Genomic DNA, 21,259 nt, shown 5'->3' on the forward strand with positions numbered 1-21,259 from the left:
TTTCTTCTCAGACCCTCCACACTATTAGAACCAAATAATTCAGTTTGATCAGTAAACTTTGACACCTTACTGCTCATTCCCTTTTCTAGGTTATTGCTGAGTATGTTGAACAGCTCAGATTCCTGTAGAACTCCATTGGTTACCTTCCTCAGATACAAGAACTTGCATTTATCACTGCCCTCTGTTTCATATTTTTTACCCTCTGTTTCACATTATTTATTCTATACAAAAACCTTCTCTCTTATGCTGCGGTTACTTAGTTTCCTCAAAATCCTTTGAGGACAGACCTCATCAATGGCTTTTTTGAAATCTAAGTAGAATATGTCAACCAGATATCCCTTATTTATGTGATTATTAAGTCACCTTTGGAACTCTAGAAAAGGTTTGTAATGCATGGTATACATTCATAGAAAACATTTTCATTCTTCTTCAGAATGCTGTATTTATCTTTACAGGCATTAGTTACATTTTTCATTGTGGTTTCTACTATTTTCTGTAGTATAGACATTAAACACACTGATACATAATTCTTGAATCCGTATTAAAAATTTGGCATTTTGTTTATTACCATCACATTCACAGATACTGAAGTAGTTTTAAGCACTTAAGTGCTTAAGGTAGTTCATCCTTGAGATCCTTTAGAACTCTTGGATGATTCAGTATTTTCATTGATGTCTTGGGAGACACAGACTAAGACTTTGAATAGGAGCTTTTCTATTCTATATGCTTATTAATCATGAAATCAGAGCCTTTCAGTGTTGCAGAAGAGAACTCTTCAAAAGTCTAATGCTGGTTTTTGATTGTTCACATATGCCCATAATCACATCCAGTTTGCATCTTTTTACTTCTTCATTGCACGTCATACACTGAGACTACAATTTGAATGCTATTGTTTAAATCCAAACCATCAATTTTAAGGTTGGTTACAAAACATGATAATCTGTTGACACTGAAATGGACTGAAAAGCTCTTGTTTCCTTCCTTATTTATTGTAAGGATTTCTATGCAGGATTCTTTTGTTTGGTGGTTTGATTGGCTTTTGTTTGTAGTTTTGACTAACCTTGTTACCTAAAATATCTAAACATAATTAATTTTTTAATGTGTTTTATTTAGAAAAGTAGAGCACCCAAGCAATATGTCTAAAATGATTAAAAAAAAATAAAAATTAAAACTCTTTCTCTGGATACTTCTTTACAGGAAAAATTGATGAAGAGGCTGTTAAGAAATACGCTTACCTTAACATTGTGGGAATGGTTGGATCCATAGACAATGACTTCTGTGGCACTGATATGACCATAGGTACCGACTCAGCCTTGCACAGAATCATTGAAGTTGTGGATGCCATCATGACCACTGCTCAAAGGTAAATTGTGCCATATTATAGAAAACTGTAACAAATATACAGTTGTTTATGCTTCAAATTTAAGTTTCCTATTGCCATACAATAGTGGAGGATATAAGTTAATTATAAATAGAAGTTAGGTAACTGGTATTTGTAATATTTCTAGAGTGAGAATAAGCACTTTTTTTGGCTGTATCTTTCAAGTGTCATTTTCTTTTTTTCTTAGTAACTGCTTTTCCATCATTCCTGTCATGGCAACGCTTCAGGCATCTGATTGTAGACGCTGCATCAGCTTTATGGGCAGGCTTTGGTTGTTTAATATGTTTTTAGTCTTTCCCAGGCGTAGTCTTCTAAAGAAGATCCAGACACAGTTTGAATTGCACAAAGTAGCATCTGTTTGTATATAAGCTTTCCCTATGTAAAATTTAAGCAACTAAATGATTTTTAATTATTTTTTTAATAGAGCTATACTGTTACAGTTCTTAACTGTGGGTCTGCATCACTTAAATTTCTAGTATATATTCAATTTTTTCTCCTAACTGCCCTTACATGTTTTAGAAGAAAGTAGTAGTGAAAATGAGTTATACATTAAGATAAGATAAGTAGTTTTAAATACGTTGTTTAATATGGCCTTCTATTTTGCTAATGAAATCTGTGTTTGATAAGCATGGAGAACACAGGCCTATTTCCTGATATCAGGGTCTGATTTCAAGAATTTGGACTGGAGTTCTGAGTTGCAGTATTATAGTTAATTTGTTTCTTACTTTTACAGTCATCAGAGGACATTTGTTCTGGAGGTTATGGGGAGACACTGTGGGTATGTATCATCTTCAGCAGTTTGTGTCTCATACAGATATAATTATGAAAGATCAAAAAATCTGAACTATAAATGTCTAATCATTTGTTATGTTTATTAGGTATCTAGCTCTTGTTAGTGCCTTAGCCTGTGGTGCAGATTGGGTATTTATTCCTGAATACCCACCAGAAGAAGGATGGGAAGATTCAATGTGTGTTAAGCTTTCAGAGGTAATCTATTACTATGTTTGGGATTTCCTGACATCTTTTCAGATGTTTGTTTGAAAACAGTGATTTAAACATATGATCAGGACTTTCGGCAAGTCTTTGCTTCTGGTGTCACAGATAGTGCTATTTGATCTTAAACAGTTCCTTTCCTGCATTCTGCAATTGTTTTGAAGAATTCTATGGCTTACGCTAGGGATTACATAAACCTATTCATACATAATCAGTATGTGTACCTTCCCTCGTTAATTTGATATAAGACGTTTCACTTCATCACTGAAAAGCCCTGTATGAAGATAAAGTATATGAGAACTTTGAAGTGATCGAGTATAAGAAATATTTATTCAAATCCTAGCAGTTTAATGTATGGCAATTGATTATAAAATTGTGCTGTAAATTTCTTTCCATTTTTTTTATTACTTGGATGTGCTTTTATTTTTATTATAGAATCGTGCACGAAAGAAAAGGCTGAATATTATTATTGTAGCTGAAGGAGCTATTGATTGCCACAACAAACCTATAACGTCAGAGAAGGTCAAGGATGTAAGTGTCAACATCCTGCACTTTCTGTTTTGTTCTTAAGATGGGGCGTGTTACTATCAATAACATTTCTGTAAAGTAAATATGTTCCTGTAAAGTAGCTAGAGACACAGCTTGCTGGTTGTATTTTATATTTGTGCTTTATTATCTGAATCCATAGTCCACTTAACAGCCACTGAAATAACTCCCCCTTAATTAGAACCTTTTCTCCTTGTAAACTTAAATAACAGTCCAAAACACCTACTTCATGGTAGAGAGTCTGAAATCAGCTCAAATCAGTAATTATAATACTATTTTACTTTATATTTCTTGTAAAATTTTAATAATAGTCTGTCTTAGTGAAATAATACTGTCTACTTTGCACAAAGTTTTGTCACTTTTTTCTAAATGGTTGCTTTGCCAAAAATTTCACTGGTGTCTAAGATTAAGAAAAACTTTTGAGCTGAAATTATGCTGCTTCGTGGAAAGGGTTCCTTAAGAAAAGAAGTTGGAAAATAATTATTGGCAGGAAGGAGCTAGGACACTGACTCTGCCTGGGATTTATCTGTGACTATGAAGTTTTGTTTTCCATAGCTGTCAGTTTGAGAGTAATCTTTGACTCTTAATTCTGAATTGCAGTTTTACTTTGTAAATTTATCACCAAGTGGTGTTAAGTGTACAGGCAGCAGATAGCTATTATGCATTTATGGAAGAAACACTACTTGTTTGCTACAAATTTCAGCGAGTTAAGACATTCAAAACCCATAAATACCAGAGACAGGAGATTTTGTAAAAACTAAAATTTTGTATAAACTAATTTTTTTTTTTCTGCTTTGTGGTATCCATTGCTGAGTCCCAACCTTACATGCTCACTGAAGCTATGTTAACAAAAGATATCTTTCTGTGACTTTAGATTTGATACGTAACAGAGGAAATGGAAAGAAAGTCTGACTGCATTAAATAGTTTAATTATTTTTTTTTTTACTGCAAGTTTTAAAAGCCTTGTGAATTAGGTTAAAAAGTCATCTTCATGACCGTTTTGCTCAGAATCTTTTGGGATGTGTAATCTTGCACATTGATGAAACAGGGAGTGAACAAAACACTGCAATTGAACTTCTTTCAAGTATTCTAATTATAATGTTTAGACCTATTTTTATAAGGCTGAGGACTGTGCATAATGAGCCAGTTTAACTGCAGTTAAATCATTGCAATCTAAGCCACTGTTTTGCCATTAATAATTAAAATGTTAATTTAAAGGAACTAAACCTGGAGTTGAGTTCTAGGTTAGGAATAAACTAAAGACTGGCTTAACTTTTCTAGTTTTTTAATTACCGTTGACATACTAATGCATAGTATATGTAGAATTTTGTTATTCCAATAGCATGTAAAACAGAATAATGCTAACACATGCATATATAAATTAATGATGATCATAAAACCACTGTATTTTGAAATTCTTTGCAGCTTGTGGTTCAGCGGCTTGGTTTTGACACCCGAGTAACTATCTTAGGTCACGTGCAAAGAGGTGGAACGCCTTCAGCTTTTGACAGAATTTTGGTGAGTGAACCTAAAGTAATCACTCATGGCACTCCATGGTACAAGTACATTTTGATTATTTATTTGGGGGCACGGTAATTCTTTACCTCATTAACTTGACAAATCCAATTATTATCTCACATTAACTGTCTGAATATCTCAAATTCAGAATAGTAAAGGACTTTGTGTAAAGGATTCTGTTAGGATTAAACAGCAGAGCTGCAAGAACAATTGTCCATACTTAGGAGTATTAAACAGCCTGTGACATTTTCACCTACCAAGGAATAATTAGTTTTAGCTTGATTTACAGAGAAATCATGGCCATTTCTGTAATTGGAAGCCTTGTGCTTTTAAGTGCTTGCTTGAACATTCAAACATTATCTATTTTCAGGCAAGTCGTATGGGTGTGGAAGCTGTACTTGCCCTTTTAGAAGCTACTCCAGCTACCCCTGCCTGTGTGGTGTCCCTGTCTGGAAACCAGGCTGTCCGTCTGCCTTTGATGGAGTGTGTGCAGATGGTGAGTTTCTGGCAAAATGCCAATTTATAGTTATTCATTAACTGCAACAGACCGCTGTGTACAATAGCTGTCTGTTGTCACAAAAATAGTGATGGGAATGTATGGAGCAGTTTCCCACATTTGGGAATAATGAACTTCATGTGTGCTCTCTGTGTGTTAATGCTACTTTGCAGACTAACAAACAAGAAATATATATATATTTAATTTGTTTTAAAATTAATCTCAGATTTTTTTATTGCTAAAACAAATTTTTCAGATGCTTGCATCCATTTACATGTCATACACAACAGTCAGGTTTCTGCACTAAAATTGTTCAGTTTAAACTGAAAAAAGAAAACACAAAAGAGAGAGATTGTTGGGGTTTTTTCCCAGGAGGCCAGGAAGGCTTTAGGTGTGTACTTCTACTTTGTTATTCTGTCCACTGTAATTTATGCTATGATAAGAGGTAGCTCATAAATTAATGACATGTCAATATTTCTTTTTTCACTTGGGAAAGCTATTTCAGAATGATCTGTTTACTGGAATATATTAAATAATCAACTTCGTGTGTTTTTTAAGCATAATGAGTAATCAACTTGTTTTTTCAAGACTCAAGAAGTCCAGAAAGCCATGGATGAGGGAAGATTTGTTGAAGCTGTGAGGCTTCGTGGAAGGTATGGCCAATAATTTGTATCAATTTATTGCTCTAGAAAAGCTGAATTGCTTTGCTGTTCTGCTGGCACTTGACATTTTATTTTAAATAATTTAATATCCATATGGTTTTATATATTTGAAAATAATAGAGGAGACAGAAGAAGAGTTGTTTAAATAGAATAATTGAAATTCTTATCTGCATAAAAATATGCAAAACAAAGAAAAATAGTTCAGTATTGTCAGGCTAGTCACTGATACTAGGATAACTAGTCACTAAGTAAAGAGCTGTTGTGCTGTATGAGCTGACTAGTAGCAATCATATGTTTGTTCATTAAGATTTTTAAGGCCAATCCTGTGAGCTCATTTGTAAGTAGCTGTTAGTTTTCCAACAGTAATGTTGGAGGGAGACATTCTGCGCTCTTATGTGTTGACACAGTATTTTCTGTTTCAAGTCATTGGGTAATAAAATGCTTTATCTGTAAAACTCACTTGCTAGGTGGGTTTTTTTCACTATTGTCTTACAGGATTGAGTCTTTTCCAGTGTTCTCTTGTTTCCAGTTTTTATTGTGTTTTGCATTTGTAATTACTTTGGTCCAAGTATTACAGAACTTTTTAAAAAAAGTTTCTGAAAAAGTCAAGTGTTCCCTTAAAATAACTATGGGTTGAAAAATTTACTCTTTACTTATCTTATTTACTTCATCTGATTTACTTATTTATTTAGGAGCTTTGAAAACAACCTTAACACCTACAAATTACTGTCGCATAAAAAACCAGATGCTGAGCTTCCAAAGGTATGTTTTTTTTCTGAGTGTGCAATGCATGTCTGCTTTTGGGATATCTTAATACTGTTTTTCTTCTTCTGTCCCCCTCATCCCACCGTAATACTCTCTTCAAACCTATGCTATAGGATATTTTATAAAATTAATTAAATATTATAATGGCAGAAATACGCTTGCAACATACAACTTTGTTCTAATAATAACAATTTTTTTTTTAAAGTTAAATACCATTCTAAGTAGAAAATTTCCTTCATGACAGTTTCTTTCTGTCTCGGATATATGTGTGGTCCCAATAGCTATAGTTTTTGTTCCTAATAGTTAATGTTATGCTGAGGTATTAAGAGGATTAAGAACCTAAAAATCTTGGGATAAGGAATGAAGATTCAATGTAAAAGAATTCTATCCCTTCCTTTTGAAGGGCAAAACTGCTCAAGAACAGGGGTAAGTCCAGGAATTCATGGGGCAGAATAGTGAGGACAGGTGCATCATGTTTAACTGATCTACTGAATCACTGTGCATAATATAGCAGTGGACATTTAGTTCTTCTTTTCTTTGTAGTTTGGAAGTTGTGTATAAGAGGAAATTTGGATTTATTAGGAAGTAGACACTAAATGTTGTGTGCAAACGAATTTTGGACAGGATTTTTTTATTTTCATTAATGGTTTACTGAATAATTCTGGTTTTGACCATAGTTGGTGACTGCATCACCTCAGTGGTTAATTCTTTTTTTAATAGTGGTTTGTGACAATTTGTTACCTTATTTGCATGATTACATTACTTTTATGGTTTTGTTTGGATTTTTTATTGCAATTAAATATTTAGATAATGATTAATAGTATCTTCTCAATATTATTAAGGAGAAAAATTGTATTGAAAACAGGAAGAGTTCATTTGAATAGCTGACATCTGTTCAGAAGTTCTGCAGGTAGCAAGTAATATAATCATAGCTAGCCATTTCAGTTGTCAAAAATTGCAGCATAATATGTCATGGAAAACCCCACACAGTAAAGGAAACTTGATTACAAATGAAAAGTCAGTAGAAGCCTTCAAGGAGACTACAATAAAATAACTTGAGTTTAAATTATGATTTTACTTTTGCCTAAACATAAGTAAAAGTATGTATATAGACCAAAGTTATTTCAAATATACCTGCCAAAAATGTAATTTGAAAAGAAAAAAAAAAAAAAACAAAACTAAGTTTGACCTTCAAGAGATCAAAGAGTTCAGGATTTTTTTGGTGGATATTCAGCATTTCCTTTGCCACATCAGGTGTGTGTTTGTGGTTTTTTTTTATATATATATATTCAAATGCAAATTTAGGACTGTTAGCACTGGACTTTTGTATTTTGTTTTAAAATAGTTTTGCCATATCTTTTTGTGATGGATGACATTAGAAGGAAATGTAGGCCACTTGTCTTTATTAACTACTTGGATTTGACCATGATAGCTAAATCTGTGTGCTTCAATAAAAGGGGTTGGATGGGAATTAAAAAGTAGATGAAATGCGCGTGTCACGGGAATTGAGGAAAAGGCTAAGCTGATCAGATCACTAGAGCCTGCTGAATGATCTGCTTCAGCAGTGTTGCTGTGCACATGTATTTTGCTGTTTGTGTTTCCTTTGCATTCTTCTACAATCCTTTGATTGTGCCACAGCTAAAAAGGAAACCACATACCTTCTGTTTTGGGTCTTTTTTTTTTTTTTTTAAGAGATTCTGTGATCATTACTTAACACCAGTTCTGTTTTTTTTGTCTTTTGTATTCCCATCCTCCAGGATAAAGCTAATAACTTCTAGCTCTTCTGCAGTACCAAATTGTTACAATTCCATCATGTCAATAGTTATAAATAATTTAAGGTCATCCAGATGACCTAAAGCATGATGAATTTTAGTGTATAGGCTTAGGGTGTCAAGTTTTCTTGCATTTTGCTTACATAGTTTGCTATCATTTAAATTCTGTTTGCTAAATTCATCCAGAGTGGTTAAACTTTCCCAAAGGTCAGGCATGTAAAGTTTTAATTCTTTACTTATATTTTGCTCTCACTGTTCATTTCAAAGCTGTAAAAATAAAGCAATTAATAAATTGTAGTGTCTTCTTCATTTTTTGGTAATGGATTGTATTTTTATCTGTTGTAAGTCAACACTTACTGATGTCAGGGAAACTATTGATTTATACTAGCTGACTGTTTCTTAATGAAAAAAAGACAGTTGCCTGTGATTTATCTGGAAATAAGCCTTCCATTTCAAGGAATACTTCATGTACAGAAAATCTGCGTTTCATGCTTTGCAGTTAAAATTTAATCAAAAGATACTTACTAGCATTCTTGCTTTGTTTACCCTTACAGTGCACATTTATGAGTAATTTTTCTGTTATATTTTTCTTTTTAATGCAAGTATTGAAGTTTTTTCCTCTGGGGAAGAATCCATAATCTGAATGATACTGGGTTTATCAGTATAAAGTAGTAATTCCATTGAATAAAGCATTCTTAACTGGAAAATTGTTGTGGTTTTAGAGTTGGGTCTATTGTAACAAGACAGAAGTTTTCAATAGCATTTTGTAGCTAGATTGTATGATTTTGGCCACCTGGTGTTTGGTTTGTAATGCTTACATCCATTTAGATGTAGTTTTATCTAGAGTACTACTGAGAACAAAGCAATATAAATGGAGACTAAATGCATAGGTATGGAATACACATTATATACCAAAATATTTATTATTTCATGCTATGTTTTAAATAGAATCTTCTCTCTTATGTTGCCTGTGGTTTAAATTACAAATGTATATTTGATATCTCAGACTTTTCCATTTGAGTAGGTTAGCTGCTTACCTGGGATACTTATTAAACTTGGGGAGACACTGTACATAAGTACAGTTACTTTGAGTCATTAGGAGATGCTTTAAAAGCTGCTATAATCTGAAAAAGTATGGTATTGTGAAAGATGCTGAGGGCTCCTGTTTTGTACTATATTGCCAGCTGCTCTAAAAACCTGGCCAATACTTTAATTTAAAAGTTGTCATCTGTTCTGCTTTGCATGGTACCAATGATACACACCTAACTGCTATGGTGCTAGAATAAGTTCCTACTATTTTCTTGGCTATTCTGGGTGTTTTTGCAAAAAACTACTGCTTGATAATATGAAACTGGTTGAATAACACAGGGTATTTTACATTTCTTGAATGTAGCTGGGCTAGAATATAAAAACCTGAATAACTTAATCTGCAAACCAAATGAAAATGTGATAAAGTCTTATTTAAAAACAAACATTCTTTTTTTTTTTTTTTTAACTGTGTGATATTTGGCAACTGGGGAAATAAGTGTATGTATCTTCTAGTTAACTTTAAATTTTGGATGGGTTTAGGGGTTTTGAAATATCCTTTTCTATATTCCAATATGTAGCAACTGGGTACAGTGGATAAATTAGCCATAGAGTAGAAATTAAAGTACTTATTTAATATTATTTTTCTCTTGCAGACTAATTTTAATGTGGCAGTTTTAAATGTTGGTGCCCCTGCAGCGGGAATGAATGCTGCAGTGAGAGCTGCGGTGAGAGTTGGCATAACTGAAGGACATAAAATGTTTGCTGTCATTGATGGATTTGAAGGTTTTTCTAGAGGGAAGGTCAGTATGACATGTGTGGATTACATAGTAGTACGTACCCCATCCCACACCACCACCTTTGTTTATGTTCTTAGAAGGTATGTTCTGTCATAACTGTTGAGGGAATTGATTCTGTAAGTTCTTTTATTTCATAAAGATATATAAAACCAAAATTGTAACTGTATTTCTCAGCTGTTCAAGTCTATGGATTAATTTATCTTAAGTATAGCTAATCACATGCCGCTTAGTTACAAAACTAGTTCAGATGAATCCTACCTTCAAATTTTGGTCAATGTTTAGCATATGGTAGGTTTTCCAGAGAATAACAGAAGAATCACTGATTCTGTGTGATGAGTGGTTGCATCTGTGCTCCATGGCTATAAGAAACTTCACAGTGATGCTTGCTGAGGGAGGAAGTGGTCCCCCCTTTCCTCCCAGTGAGTTAGATTCTTCTATTCCCCTGTTTTCAATGTTAAGCATCAGTTGGCATACTGAGGAGAAACTGAATGAATTATGACTTCTACAGCTAGCTGGAGCCAAAGGTCCCAAAACTAACTTCAAAGACCTATTTTTAGATTTTTGTGTTTCACATTCGGTGGGAGAGGATGTGAAAATAGGATCACGATATGAAACAAGGAGGCAGGGTTCATTCTCGTCTGGAGGAAGAAAGAACAAATAGACAGAATGGAAAGGGATTGGTAAGAATTCAAGAGAAATTAAGTTAACTTCCCGATGCTGTTTCCTTTCTTTGCCAAGTTCATTTTTGATGCTGTTTGTGTCCAACAACTTGTTCCAACAGCTTTACATTAAGTAATACCTGCATGTCAAGGGAAGTCATTGGATAATTACTTAATAGAATCTCCTTTTTTACTTTTATTCAAAGATAAAGGAAATCAGCTGGGGAGATGTTGGAGGCTGGACTGGTCAAGGAGGATCAATTCTTGGTACAAAACGGTAACATCAATTTTTGCTAATTGATATGATGAATTCTAGTATTTTATATAACCAGTGTGTGATTCCAGGCTCTTTTCTTTCCACAGAATGTTTCAAGTCTTCAATTTTATTTTTTTTTTTTTTAAATCGTTACGTTCCAACTTGAGTATCTTTATAGTACTTTACCAGCTCTGAAGAGAGAATGAAAATGGGAGTCAGGACCTCAACTTAAAAATTTCCTGGGGTCCTTACACTTAAAAGGATTGCAAACCTGTAGTTTCTTTACAGTTGACATGGTTCCTACTGGTTGTCAGGAAGAATTCTTTGTATGGATAAATATGTAAAAAACAAAAATTGCACTGCATGCTCAGTTTACTGTTTCAGCTTAGTAACTAGTTCTTATTGCTGCAGAGTCTGTAAATTATTTTTATTTTTCTTTTGGTTTAATAATTTTTAGTACACTTCCTGCAAAATACTTGGAGAAGATTGCTGACCAGATGCGCACTAACAACATTAACGCCCTTATGGTTATTGGTGGATTTGAGGTACACCAAAATGTCTAATTATGTCTACGTAGAGTAGAATTCCTAATTTTTACCCAATCTTCATGTGAAGGGCATTTGGTTATAACTATATTTGATACAAAACACAAATAGTGTTAAGGATCAGAAGTATTGTCAATCACTGTTTCTGTGGAAAGCAAGACAGCAACTAGGAACTGCAAAACAGGATGTGCTAGATGGATAAATAAGGTGAGATAGCACGATAGTATTTTTGTATTAAAAAACCCCCAACAATTATTACTTCAGTAGTGCAAGTTCCAGTCTATACTGTATCAATACTTAAAACATACTTCCAGAAGTTCTTGACCTTTAGTAGTAATTGCACTGTGGTTCCTTATTTAGGCTACTCTTTCTCACGTAGTGCATTTCAAAATCTGTAATTGATCTAGAGAAGTATTTTCTTTTTTTTTTTCTTCCATATTTCATGTTCATTTCATTTTACCAAAACAATACATTTTTGAAATCTTGATTCAGAAACGTATTTTGCCAGCTCTTCCCAGAGAACTTGCTTATTGCTTCTTGATAAGGAATGAATCATCCATTTTTTCCAACCTGTTGGGCATGACCCTAGTTCAGGAATATTAAGATTTTAATGAGGAGTAGCAGTACCTGAAGATTGGGGAACTAGTTTGCAGTATGTTTGTGTTGTACAAAGGACTTTGTTATGTCGAAATTATATATTCCCTTGAAAATGAATGTGCTATTTACTGTTTATTTTCAAATGTATACCTGGTTTTAATGCTTTCTTTTTTGTGTCTGTGTTAGATTTTAGTGGTTCCTTAATGCTTTGACTTGCTGAAGTGTGCTGTGGTAGAAATGGCTCCCCCTGTGGCCCTTTCCATTTTATCGTTCCAACTTTGCCCTTATTTTATTCATCCTAATTTTTCCCCCAATGCCTGTGCTCAACAGGCGTACCTCGGACTTCTGGAATTGTCAGCTGCCCGAGAGAAATATGACGAATTCTGTGTTCCAATGGTTATGGTTCCTGCAACTGTATCCAACAATGTACCGGGTTCAGATTTCAGCATTGGTGCAGATACTGCTCTGAACACTATAACTGATGTAAGTCTATTCTGGTGTGTGCGCTTACTAACAAGGCAGTTCTGATTAAAACTGACTAAATTGGCTAGAACTGGATATTTTTATAGACCAGAACTTTGGAAATGTAATCTGGAAGATAATAGTTACTTGATATAGCCGCATTTGGGATACCTATTTAAAAAAGAGAAGGTTTAGCATCCCAAATGCTTCCATTAGGTTTCCTCTGAAAATATAATGACCTGTAAATTTATAAACTACAAAATAAGATGGCATATATCTCTTGTATATGGAAGAAAGAAACCTAAAGCTAAGACTTGATGATCATTTGGTGCACTGTAGAGGAAAAAAAATCTCTATTATATGTAGAGTATCAATATACCTAGCTGTAAGAAACAGTGAATGAGTGTTGTTCTGTTCAGAAAAAGATCGTTATTTATGTAACATCTTTATTCTTCTAATAGAGAATGTAAGATCCATATTTCTCTAGTAGGAATTGTATGTATTCTACAAATAACAGATTTAACAAAAACAGTGGAGACATATTGTGAAGTATTCTTTTAAAAATCAAATCCAGTAATATGATGTAACTTAAAAATGTATTGATTAATACTAAGAGAGAAAGCATTGTCAAAGGATACAAATTAAATTGTCAGGCATGCACATTTACAGTTCATCTCGATCACTTAAGAAGCATTAATCCATCACACCTCAGCTAAGACGACTAATTATGTTTCTATATATTCTGACATAATCTTGTCTCTGAAACAATAGCAGTAATATTACACTTTCTTCATTATTTTTTTTTCTTTTCAGCATACTCTGTGGACACACATATTGCAAATGCACTTGCAGAGTGTCCATAGTTTGTTTAAAACACAGCAAAGGCCTAATAAGGCATTTGTCTTCAAAACTGAATTTACATTTTCACTTACAAAGAAGAAACATATATACATATATATAAAACATTCATAACTTAACAAATGGCAATGAATTACCATATTATATTACAATTTCCACTTTCTGATTTTTTTCTCCATCCATGTTGGAGCCAGAATGTAGAATTTTTCACTGATTGTACATATTGAACTACATTTTAAAAAGTGAAAAATAATGAGCATAGTGCTCATGTAAAGCGGGAAAAGTATTTCAAGTTGCTTTTGACAATTAAATGGCAGTTCTTGTATCACTTAGATGTATTTGAAGATTTTAATCATGATATTATTTTCAGACATTTGAAGGATTCTTCAAGTGCTGTCAGCTTCAAAAGCACAAACATAATTTTCACATTTTTTTTTCTGGTTTGTTTTGGTTTTGTTGGTTTGTTTTGTTGTTTGTGGTGGTGTTTCTTTTTTTTTTTACCATGCCAACATAAATATTTTTGTCCTCAGCAAAATAAACCCTTCAGCTAAGAAATTTCAGTTTCCTGAACTATTGCCTTGAACAAGGCTGTAAGCTAACTAGTATTTATCTTGAACGTATTCATTATAGACAACTTAGATTATAAGTGTTGATGTTTTTTCCAGTTCTGGTAAATAAAAATATCTCTCCAAAATTATTGATCACAAATTAAGGTGAGTAAAATGACTGTGCATAACACCTACTTTTCTTCTTTTCTTTTCTTCATAAACTTTGTTTACCTAACTGGCTTCTTTTTATAGGTTACTTCATGTAAGGAGATATATCGTAGTCAGTCAGTCTCTCCTTGTTGCTGTGTTTTGCTTTATATTTAGGTTTCTAGATGTCATCTGCCTTCACTAGATAATAAAATGTCAGTATCTTCATATTTTCAATGCAGTAGTTGAAAACTTCTCAAAATTATATTTTTTTACTAATACCTTCTGTCTTGTATTTGCATTTTATTTTGCCTAGATTTTTCTCTGAAATAAATATGAAATGTGATGATTTTGCAAGATATAGATTCAATCCAATGGAAAATTAAATTTTATTCTTTTTTTGGGAAGAAGCAAACTTTTGTGTTGGGGAAACATTTCTGCTTGGTAACTTTTCAGCTTTCTGCTCTCGTTGTTTGAACATGATTCACTAAAACTGATGATGAAAAATGTATCCTTTCATTCCTGTGCTGTATGTTCAGATCAGGTTCAATAGTGATGATGCCATCTATTAACCATGACTGATAGGCTCAATGCAGGTCATACAATTGACTGTGGTAAATGAAAGTAGCAGATAGACACGAATGTCCATTATATCTAGTTTGTAGCATCTTTATTCTTATTGCCACTAGTAGGTCAAGAAATGCATCATAGTTTTCAATGCCATGAGATTAGTACCTCTTATGAACACCAAAATGTCATCACATTTAGTTTTTCTGCGGTACTGTTCTTATTTCTATGTTCTTTATGACTTTTAGTAAGGTAAGTATGTTTCTGCTGGGTAATGAGGCCTTGTTAGTGTTTGGCATTACTAGATACTTGTCAATGTTAAGTTGTTTAAAACTTGTCAAGGCATGTACATGGTACCGTGAGACATTTGCAGATAAAATGTGTTAAGATGCTGCATTTAGAAAGAAAAACAATAAAAACTAAGCCAACAAATACATAACATCTCAATGAGAGATCAGGCAAGAGTGTGCTTTTCCCTAAGTCGTAGATAGTGGATGGTACATTTCTCAATAGTTAGAATTTAGATTCTATAACAGATTCTATGACCCTCTTGAAATGCTCCATTATTTCCATTTTTATTTTAAAACACAGGCTTGTAATCAGTTGAATAGTAGAATTTGGTTTCTCTTTTGAAGAGTGTTTCAAATTTAACTTATGCTGTGTTTTTCACTTCAGTTTTCAGAATATTAGTGAGAACAATTGTCAATGAAAACCCCACAATATTAGATACCTGGGGAAAGCTAGAGGTTTCTGTACCTGAAAAGGGTATGCTTAAGGCTTGTATACCTAGATATACAAAATAAATTGTTTTAGGATTGTAGGATAAGAACACGAATTTTGACTTTTCTGTGAAAAGAAGCATCAGTAAAATAACTACCATGATAAAAACTATTCTCAACTTCACATTGCTAATCCAATGAAATGAATAGAATATTTCAGATAGCAGACCTCTGGAATGTGACAAAAAAGAAGTGTTAAGTTTTTTTCCTACATAATCATGAAGGATAGAAACTTATTTTTAAATGAAAGTTGGATTACTTAATATTGATCAAAAAGAGGCATTAGCAATACTTTTTGCAGGTGAAACTAAAAAGCAGAAACCTCTGTAATTAAGCAGAATGAGTTAGACTTTCAGCTACAGAACATGGAAAAAGAATGGAAAGTATGAAAACTTAATTTGAAAACAAAGCCCAGTGATGGGCTAGAGGAAACTGATGGAAAGAGAAATAAACCAGAACAAGGTATGGAAGAATAATCGTTTGATTTAGGAGATACAGATGTAAATGAAGAAATAAAAAGAAAAGGTATCAGCTGGAGATGGAGCAAAATAGAACCTGAAAAAGGAAGATGCTGAAATTCTCTAATGTGTTTTTCTGAGGATCTTGCCCTTTCCTTTCATCAGAGGGAAAGGGGATACAGGGTGATCAATTGGTTTTGTGAGAAAAAGAATAGCAAGCAGCCACACGAAAACCCTTTCTCACTGAGGAGCGAATAAAGCTACGGTTGGATTGCCTTAATGCATTCGCCACACAGTTTCCTTGAAAAACACAGACTCCTGTACCATCCTGGTGCTGGTACTGGCATATGTGGCTGCACATTAGTCTGTTAGGAAGCTGAAAATAAGCCTGGCCAAGCTACCTAACCAATTAAATTATCATCCAGTTCAGTCCTAGCAACAGCTGGATGAGGAGCTAGGGCAGTAAATGCATCCCTTTCAATGGCCATTTGCATTCGGATCAAGTCAACAAACCACAGTCTTGCTTAACTGCATGTCTTTTTATAAAGTATCCTTGGTTATGGCAATACCCTTTTTAACAAAAAAAAATAAAAATCAAAGGGTGTGAAATGATTAAACCATTTTATTGACATAGTGCAGTATCCCTATGTGATCTTACTGTGGTACTTCTTTTTTTAAAAAATAATTTTAAAGCAATTATTAAAGCCACCAATCACTTGTTTACCCTTTTATAATTATTAAGTGACACTTTGTTGAAAGGATTTTCATAGTTTTGCTGCAGTGATGTGAAGATGTTGCATATAATCATCTAATGCTCATGCTTGGTGAAGGTGAAGTCTTTGGGTATGTTTGCTGAAATCACTTGCATCAAATAGAATGGCAATATTTAATGCAAGTAAAACATATCTTAACTGCATCTTAACATATCATAAATGCAGACTAACCAGTTGTGTTAGTTATTGCTCTAAATCTCCCTTCAACTTGGTTTCCCAAACCTCTCAGTATAAAACTTTTTCGAGAAACTCATGTTTTACAGACCTCCAGGAAGTCATGTGGTTTTACCAAACCACCATGACTCAGTGCACGTCTTCATTTTGCAGTAGAAATAAAAATTCAAAGCCGCCTGACTGAGCTGAGTTGGGCTAGGCAATTACTGAAATTTTATCAGTGAAGTCTCGTCCGCTCAAAAAAAAAACAACCTGTATCTATTTCTTGCTCTTCTGGCTATACAGCTTCTCAGAGCTACAGGTCTGAAAGTGCAGTCTTTTAGACTGTGTTTCAGACTTGCACTGGAAATGCATCCTAGCACTGAGCTTAATTTAAAGTTGCACTTAGGAAATACATGAGTAGAGGGAGACTTTAGAAAGTCAGTTTGCACTTATGCACCTACCACCGTGTTGCCTGTCCTCGCTGAATAGGACCTACTTTGTCTAGGAAAAAAATCTAGAGAGCAGAACTCACAGGTGAATTTTTCCACATCATTTTGTCCTAAGTTACTGCTTAAATCAGTCACTGCATAGTTATTTGTGGAGATAGTGTGATAGCTATCTAACTTTGATCTGCAATAGTTTGCTTCTGTAAACCGATTTGAAAAATAGAAAAGATGAGACTTCTGTGAACATCAGTCCTTTCTGGGAGAAAGATATTAAGAAAAACGTAACATACTATGTAATCAGGCTTTCTTGTGGAGAGTCATTACATGAGCAGTTTGAAAAATTGCCACGTATCATGAGATGCCGATTAGTTTAGTTTAGAAATAGTTGGAATAGTGTAACTAAAAAATATGTTTACTGACTTAAACCAGCTGCAAAATCTTAACCTTTAAGTATTATTTTGATGTATATTAGGAACACCTAATCCTTTTGACATGATGATTTATTTTGTATTGTTTGGAATCTTCCCAAAGACCTACAGCTCCTTTTCAAAGAATCCTTGAACTGTACTTGCAAACTTTTTTAACTTATCTATGTGCACACGTTCCTGGACTTTTCTGGGCCTATGTCCATTCCATGTGCATCGAGGCAGATGTGTGATGTTGACAGAATCTTGGAAGGCATAGGCAAAACTTTTTTTTCCTTTTTCTTGGTGGAAATAGATGTGTCTTTACTTTATAGGATAACATAGTTTTTAAAAAAGCATCTTTCTTTAAACATTTCCTTCAAGTTGTAGGTGGTTTACTAGTTAACTTTCTAAACTCCTTAACACGTATCAAACTTGGTTCTTTAAGTGGTTTCTTGTGGAATGATTTCCAAACTACCTTTATGCTGTCCTTTTCTGCCCAACTACTTCAGACTGCTATGCTGTGCACACTTCACGTTCACTCTGTATTAACTTGCACTAATCTTCTGCATTTCTTCAAAGAGCATTGTGCCAATGCAACCCCAGTGCACTGTTGTGGTATGTACAGGATATCCCCCCCAAATAATCTCACCAATTGTATTTACTTGGGCCAATGGACAGCCAAATTTACCATCACATGCAAGGAGTCATTAGCAGAGCAATCCAAAGACAAGGAATGTATCACTCATACTTGTACCACTGCTTCAGGCTTATGAGAGTTGTCTGCAGCTACACGAGGCACGTTCCCGCTTTGAGGAGTTTTGCGTACCTATCTGTGTGTTGCCTGCTACTATTAGCAACAATGTGCCAGGCACAGACTTTAGCATTGGTGCTGACACTGCCTTGAATGCTATTGTGGAGGTAAGACTGCATATCTTTTAAAAGTTAAGATGATAAAGTACATAAGATGAGGATACCTAAAGACCTTGAAATGTCTAGTTTTCTAAAATAATTCAGTTATTGTTATTTTATATGTTTTATAGTTAAGAAGTTTTCCAAGACTGATTAAAGATAAACCTAATAAAAATTATTTATGTTGGATATTTAACTCTTGGGGGCCTTGTTTTGTTATCCAAGACTGCTGCATTAGTGCTTAGGACATTTGCTTCTACTGAAAAGAAAATATTTTGCTTGCTTTGATTTTGTTTATTATCTTACATAGCTCCTCAGCATTACTTAGATGAAAGAAGAAAGCACATGTTTTAAAAATAAATGCCACATTTATTGCATGGGCTAATGACTGAGCTCAGTGCAATAGAGCATTTTAAGTACATGGTTAACACTAAACACACGAATAATCCCATAGACTGCATTAGGCTTAACATATATTAAGTGCTTATAAATACATGCATAGTATAAGCAGTTAAGTCTGTCACTGGTGCTAACTAAACAGTTAGAGGCCAGAACTTGCTATGAATAAGTTCTCCATTTAAGTCTAAACAATCAGTTTTCTAGTTTTAGTCTGCCATAGCTTTTTCCCTTGAGTGTAAATGCTATATGAACTCTTGAAGTTCTTTACTATCCTATTGAGTCTGCTGGAGCCGCAACAAAGGGAAATGAGTTGAAGTCTAATGCAAACAGATGAGTAAACCTCTGAACACCTCTGGGTTTTATCAAACCCCACATTATCAATCTGTATAACTAATTATGAAGTAATTGGCCAAGAAAGTCAGAATAGAGATCCAGGGGTGTGAGAAATGCAGGTTTGTTTTCCTGCTGGGATACAGTGGTATTTATTTATATAGAGTGAAAAAGCTCCCGTAGATGATTGAGAGCGCCGTGTCAGAATACATTATGTCCTGGTCCTTGGGAGATGCAATACAGCATCTCTGAGGTGATGATCACCTAAGGTGTAGTGTGGGTAAATTTTAGCAATATGTTTGTAGGCAGGACATGGGTATTTTTACCACTCCATTAGCTGCTTCCCCCTTACCTGCTTCTATAAATGACAGGCTGAGTCTGCCAATTATGACAGATATCACTTCTAATGGTGATGCACGTGTAAAACTGAAAACACAATGGGGAAAAAAGTGATCGCACATATTGATGCTTCCTCTTATTTCAATATTTTTATTATTAATTTTAATTGCAATTTGTACAGTTTTCAGTAATGCTGTCAGTAAAAAATAAAATAATAATGGTTGTATATTGAATTTCATTATGGTTAGAATGTTTAATTTATGCTAAAAATAGAACACTGTTGATTTGGTGAAGTTTTGAATATTGGGTTTTTCATGAACCTGGCTCCGTTCATACGAAAGCTCAATGGCAATGGAATTCCAAAAGTACTCTGAGGAGTCACCATGCCTCCAGTTTAAAACTTCTGAAACCTGAATCGGGTGTTGCAGCTTTGGCCTTTCCAGCCTGTGGAGTAGTATATGAATTAATGAATCTTTGAAATCCATCTGTGCCATTTTGTGTTTGGGTATTTCTGTCACAGTCATTCTGAGAGAGCAAGAACAGCAGAAAGTTCTACTATGTCTCTTGTATAGTCAAGAATAGAAATCCTTCTAAATAAATGTAAAGTGAGTAATCCCAAAAGCAACTAATGATTTACGTCCTTGCTTAGAACTTCTCAAAACACAGAAAATTCCGTTCTACTACCAGCAGCTGGAAAACTTTTTTAGAAAGCTTGGCATTTACGGATAACTTTGAAGGGTAGAAGAACTCATCCTAGGAAGTGAAAGTTCGTCAAATAGCTTTTTGAGTATTATTAAAATCTGGAGATGCACAGTAACCTACTTCCTAGGTTTCTGCGTTTTCCTAAATTTCTATGTTTTCCTAAATATAGCTTGAAAGAATATACTGGAGATTTTCTTTGTTATTTTCTAAGTCTCTTAAGCAGCTCTAATAAATATTAGTGTTAGTTGGTGGCATGTAAGCAAGAGATCTCTTTGTAGAGAACATTTCTTATGCTGGTTAGAGTAAGATGCAAGTGGAGATGGCAGTCTTTTTATAGTAAGTATGTACCTATAAATAAAAAACAACAACAAAAAAATAGCTTGAAAGAATTGTATTTATGTGGATATCATTATTGGAAAGTAAACAATAGGGCAATACATGCTCAAGGCTTATGTTTAAGAAACTAACTGTTAAGTATGGTTGGAAATGCAGTGAATTTCAAAATCAATACTAAGAAGAAATAAACTCTTCAGTAATTAATAGATTTAAAGCAAAGCAGAGAAACTTACTCATAGTAGAGCTAATTAAAAAGCTCCTTTATATCTATTTGTATCTCTGTTAGAAAACTATCACCACTTTTAATGCCATGCACACCCCAAATGTAATTCTTGTTTTAGTATTTGCAGGAAGCAAATATGAATTGATAGTACCAAAACATTTTGACTGTGGTGTTCAATGTATGATGTATAAGAATTACTTTATCTGGTAATTATTATAGTTAAACAGATTATGCTATGTTGGAATTTTTAGGAATGTACTTTTTATAAATGCTTTAAACTTTTTTACCACTAAGTGACATATGATTGCATGACATATAAAACCATAGAAATTCAGACTTTTTTAATTTAAACTTTAAATATCTTGTCCTTGATTAGACGTGTGATCGCATCAAACAGTCGGCCA

The 21,259-nt window shown here is 33.9% G+C and overlaps 1 protein-coding gene across 1 annotated transcript in view; it reads left to right on the top strand.

Moving 5' to 3' along the window:
* Positions 1-21,259, top strand: part of PFKP (phosphofructokinase, platelet) — a 39,102-nt gene that overhangs the window by 12,064 nt on the left and 5,779 nt on the right. The window contains exons 5-17 of the mRNA XM_009895119.1: positions 1,198-1,363; positions 2,115-2,159; positions 2,260-2,368; positions 2,810-2,905; positions 4,346-4,438; positions 4,809-4,934; positions 5,523-5,587; positions 6,289-6,358; positions 9,816-9,962; positions 10,825-10,895; positions 11,332-11,419; positions 12,347-12,499; positions 21,232-21,255. Coding sequence (XP_009893421.1) covers positions 1,198-1,363; positions 2,115-2,159; positions 2,260-2,368; positions 2,810-2,905; positions 4,346-4,438; positions 4,809-4,934; positions 5,523-5,587; positions 6,289-6,358; positions 9,816-9,962; positions 10,825-10,895; positions 11,332-11,419; positions 12,347-12,499; positions 21,232-21,255 — 1,253 coding nt within the window. The remainder of the gene's footprint in view (positions 1-1,197; positions 1,364-2,114; positions 2,160-2,259; positions 2,369-2,809; positions 2,906-4,345; positions 4,439-4,808; positions 4,935-5,522; positions 5,588-6,288; positions 6,359-9,815; positions 9,963-10,824; positions 10,896-11,331; positions 11,420-12,346; positions 12,500-21,231; positions 21,256-21,259) is intronic.

The sequence above is a fragment of the Charadrius vociferus genome, unplaced genomic scaffold (genome assembly GCF_000708025.1).
Source record: "Charadrius vociferus isolate BGI_N301 unplaced genomic scaffold, ASM70802v2 scaffold61, whole genome shotgun sequence".
NCBI classification, from domain to species: Eukaryota; Metazoa; Chordata; class Aves; order Charadriiformes; family Charadriidae; genus Charadrius; species Charadrius vociferus.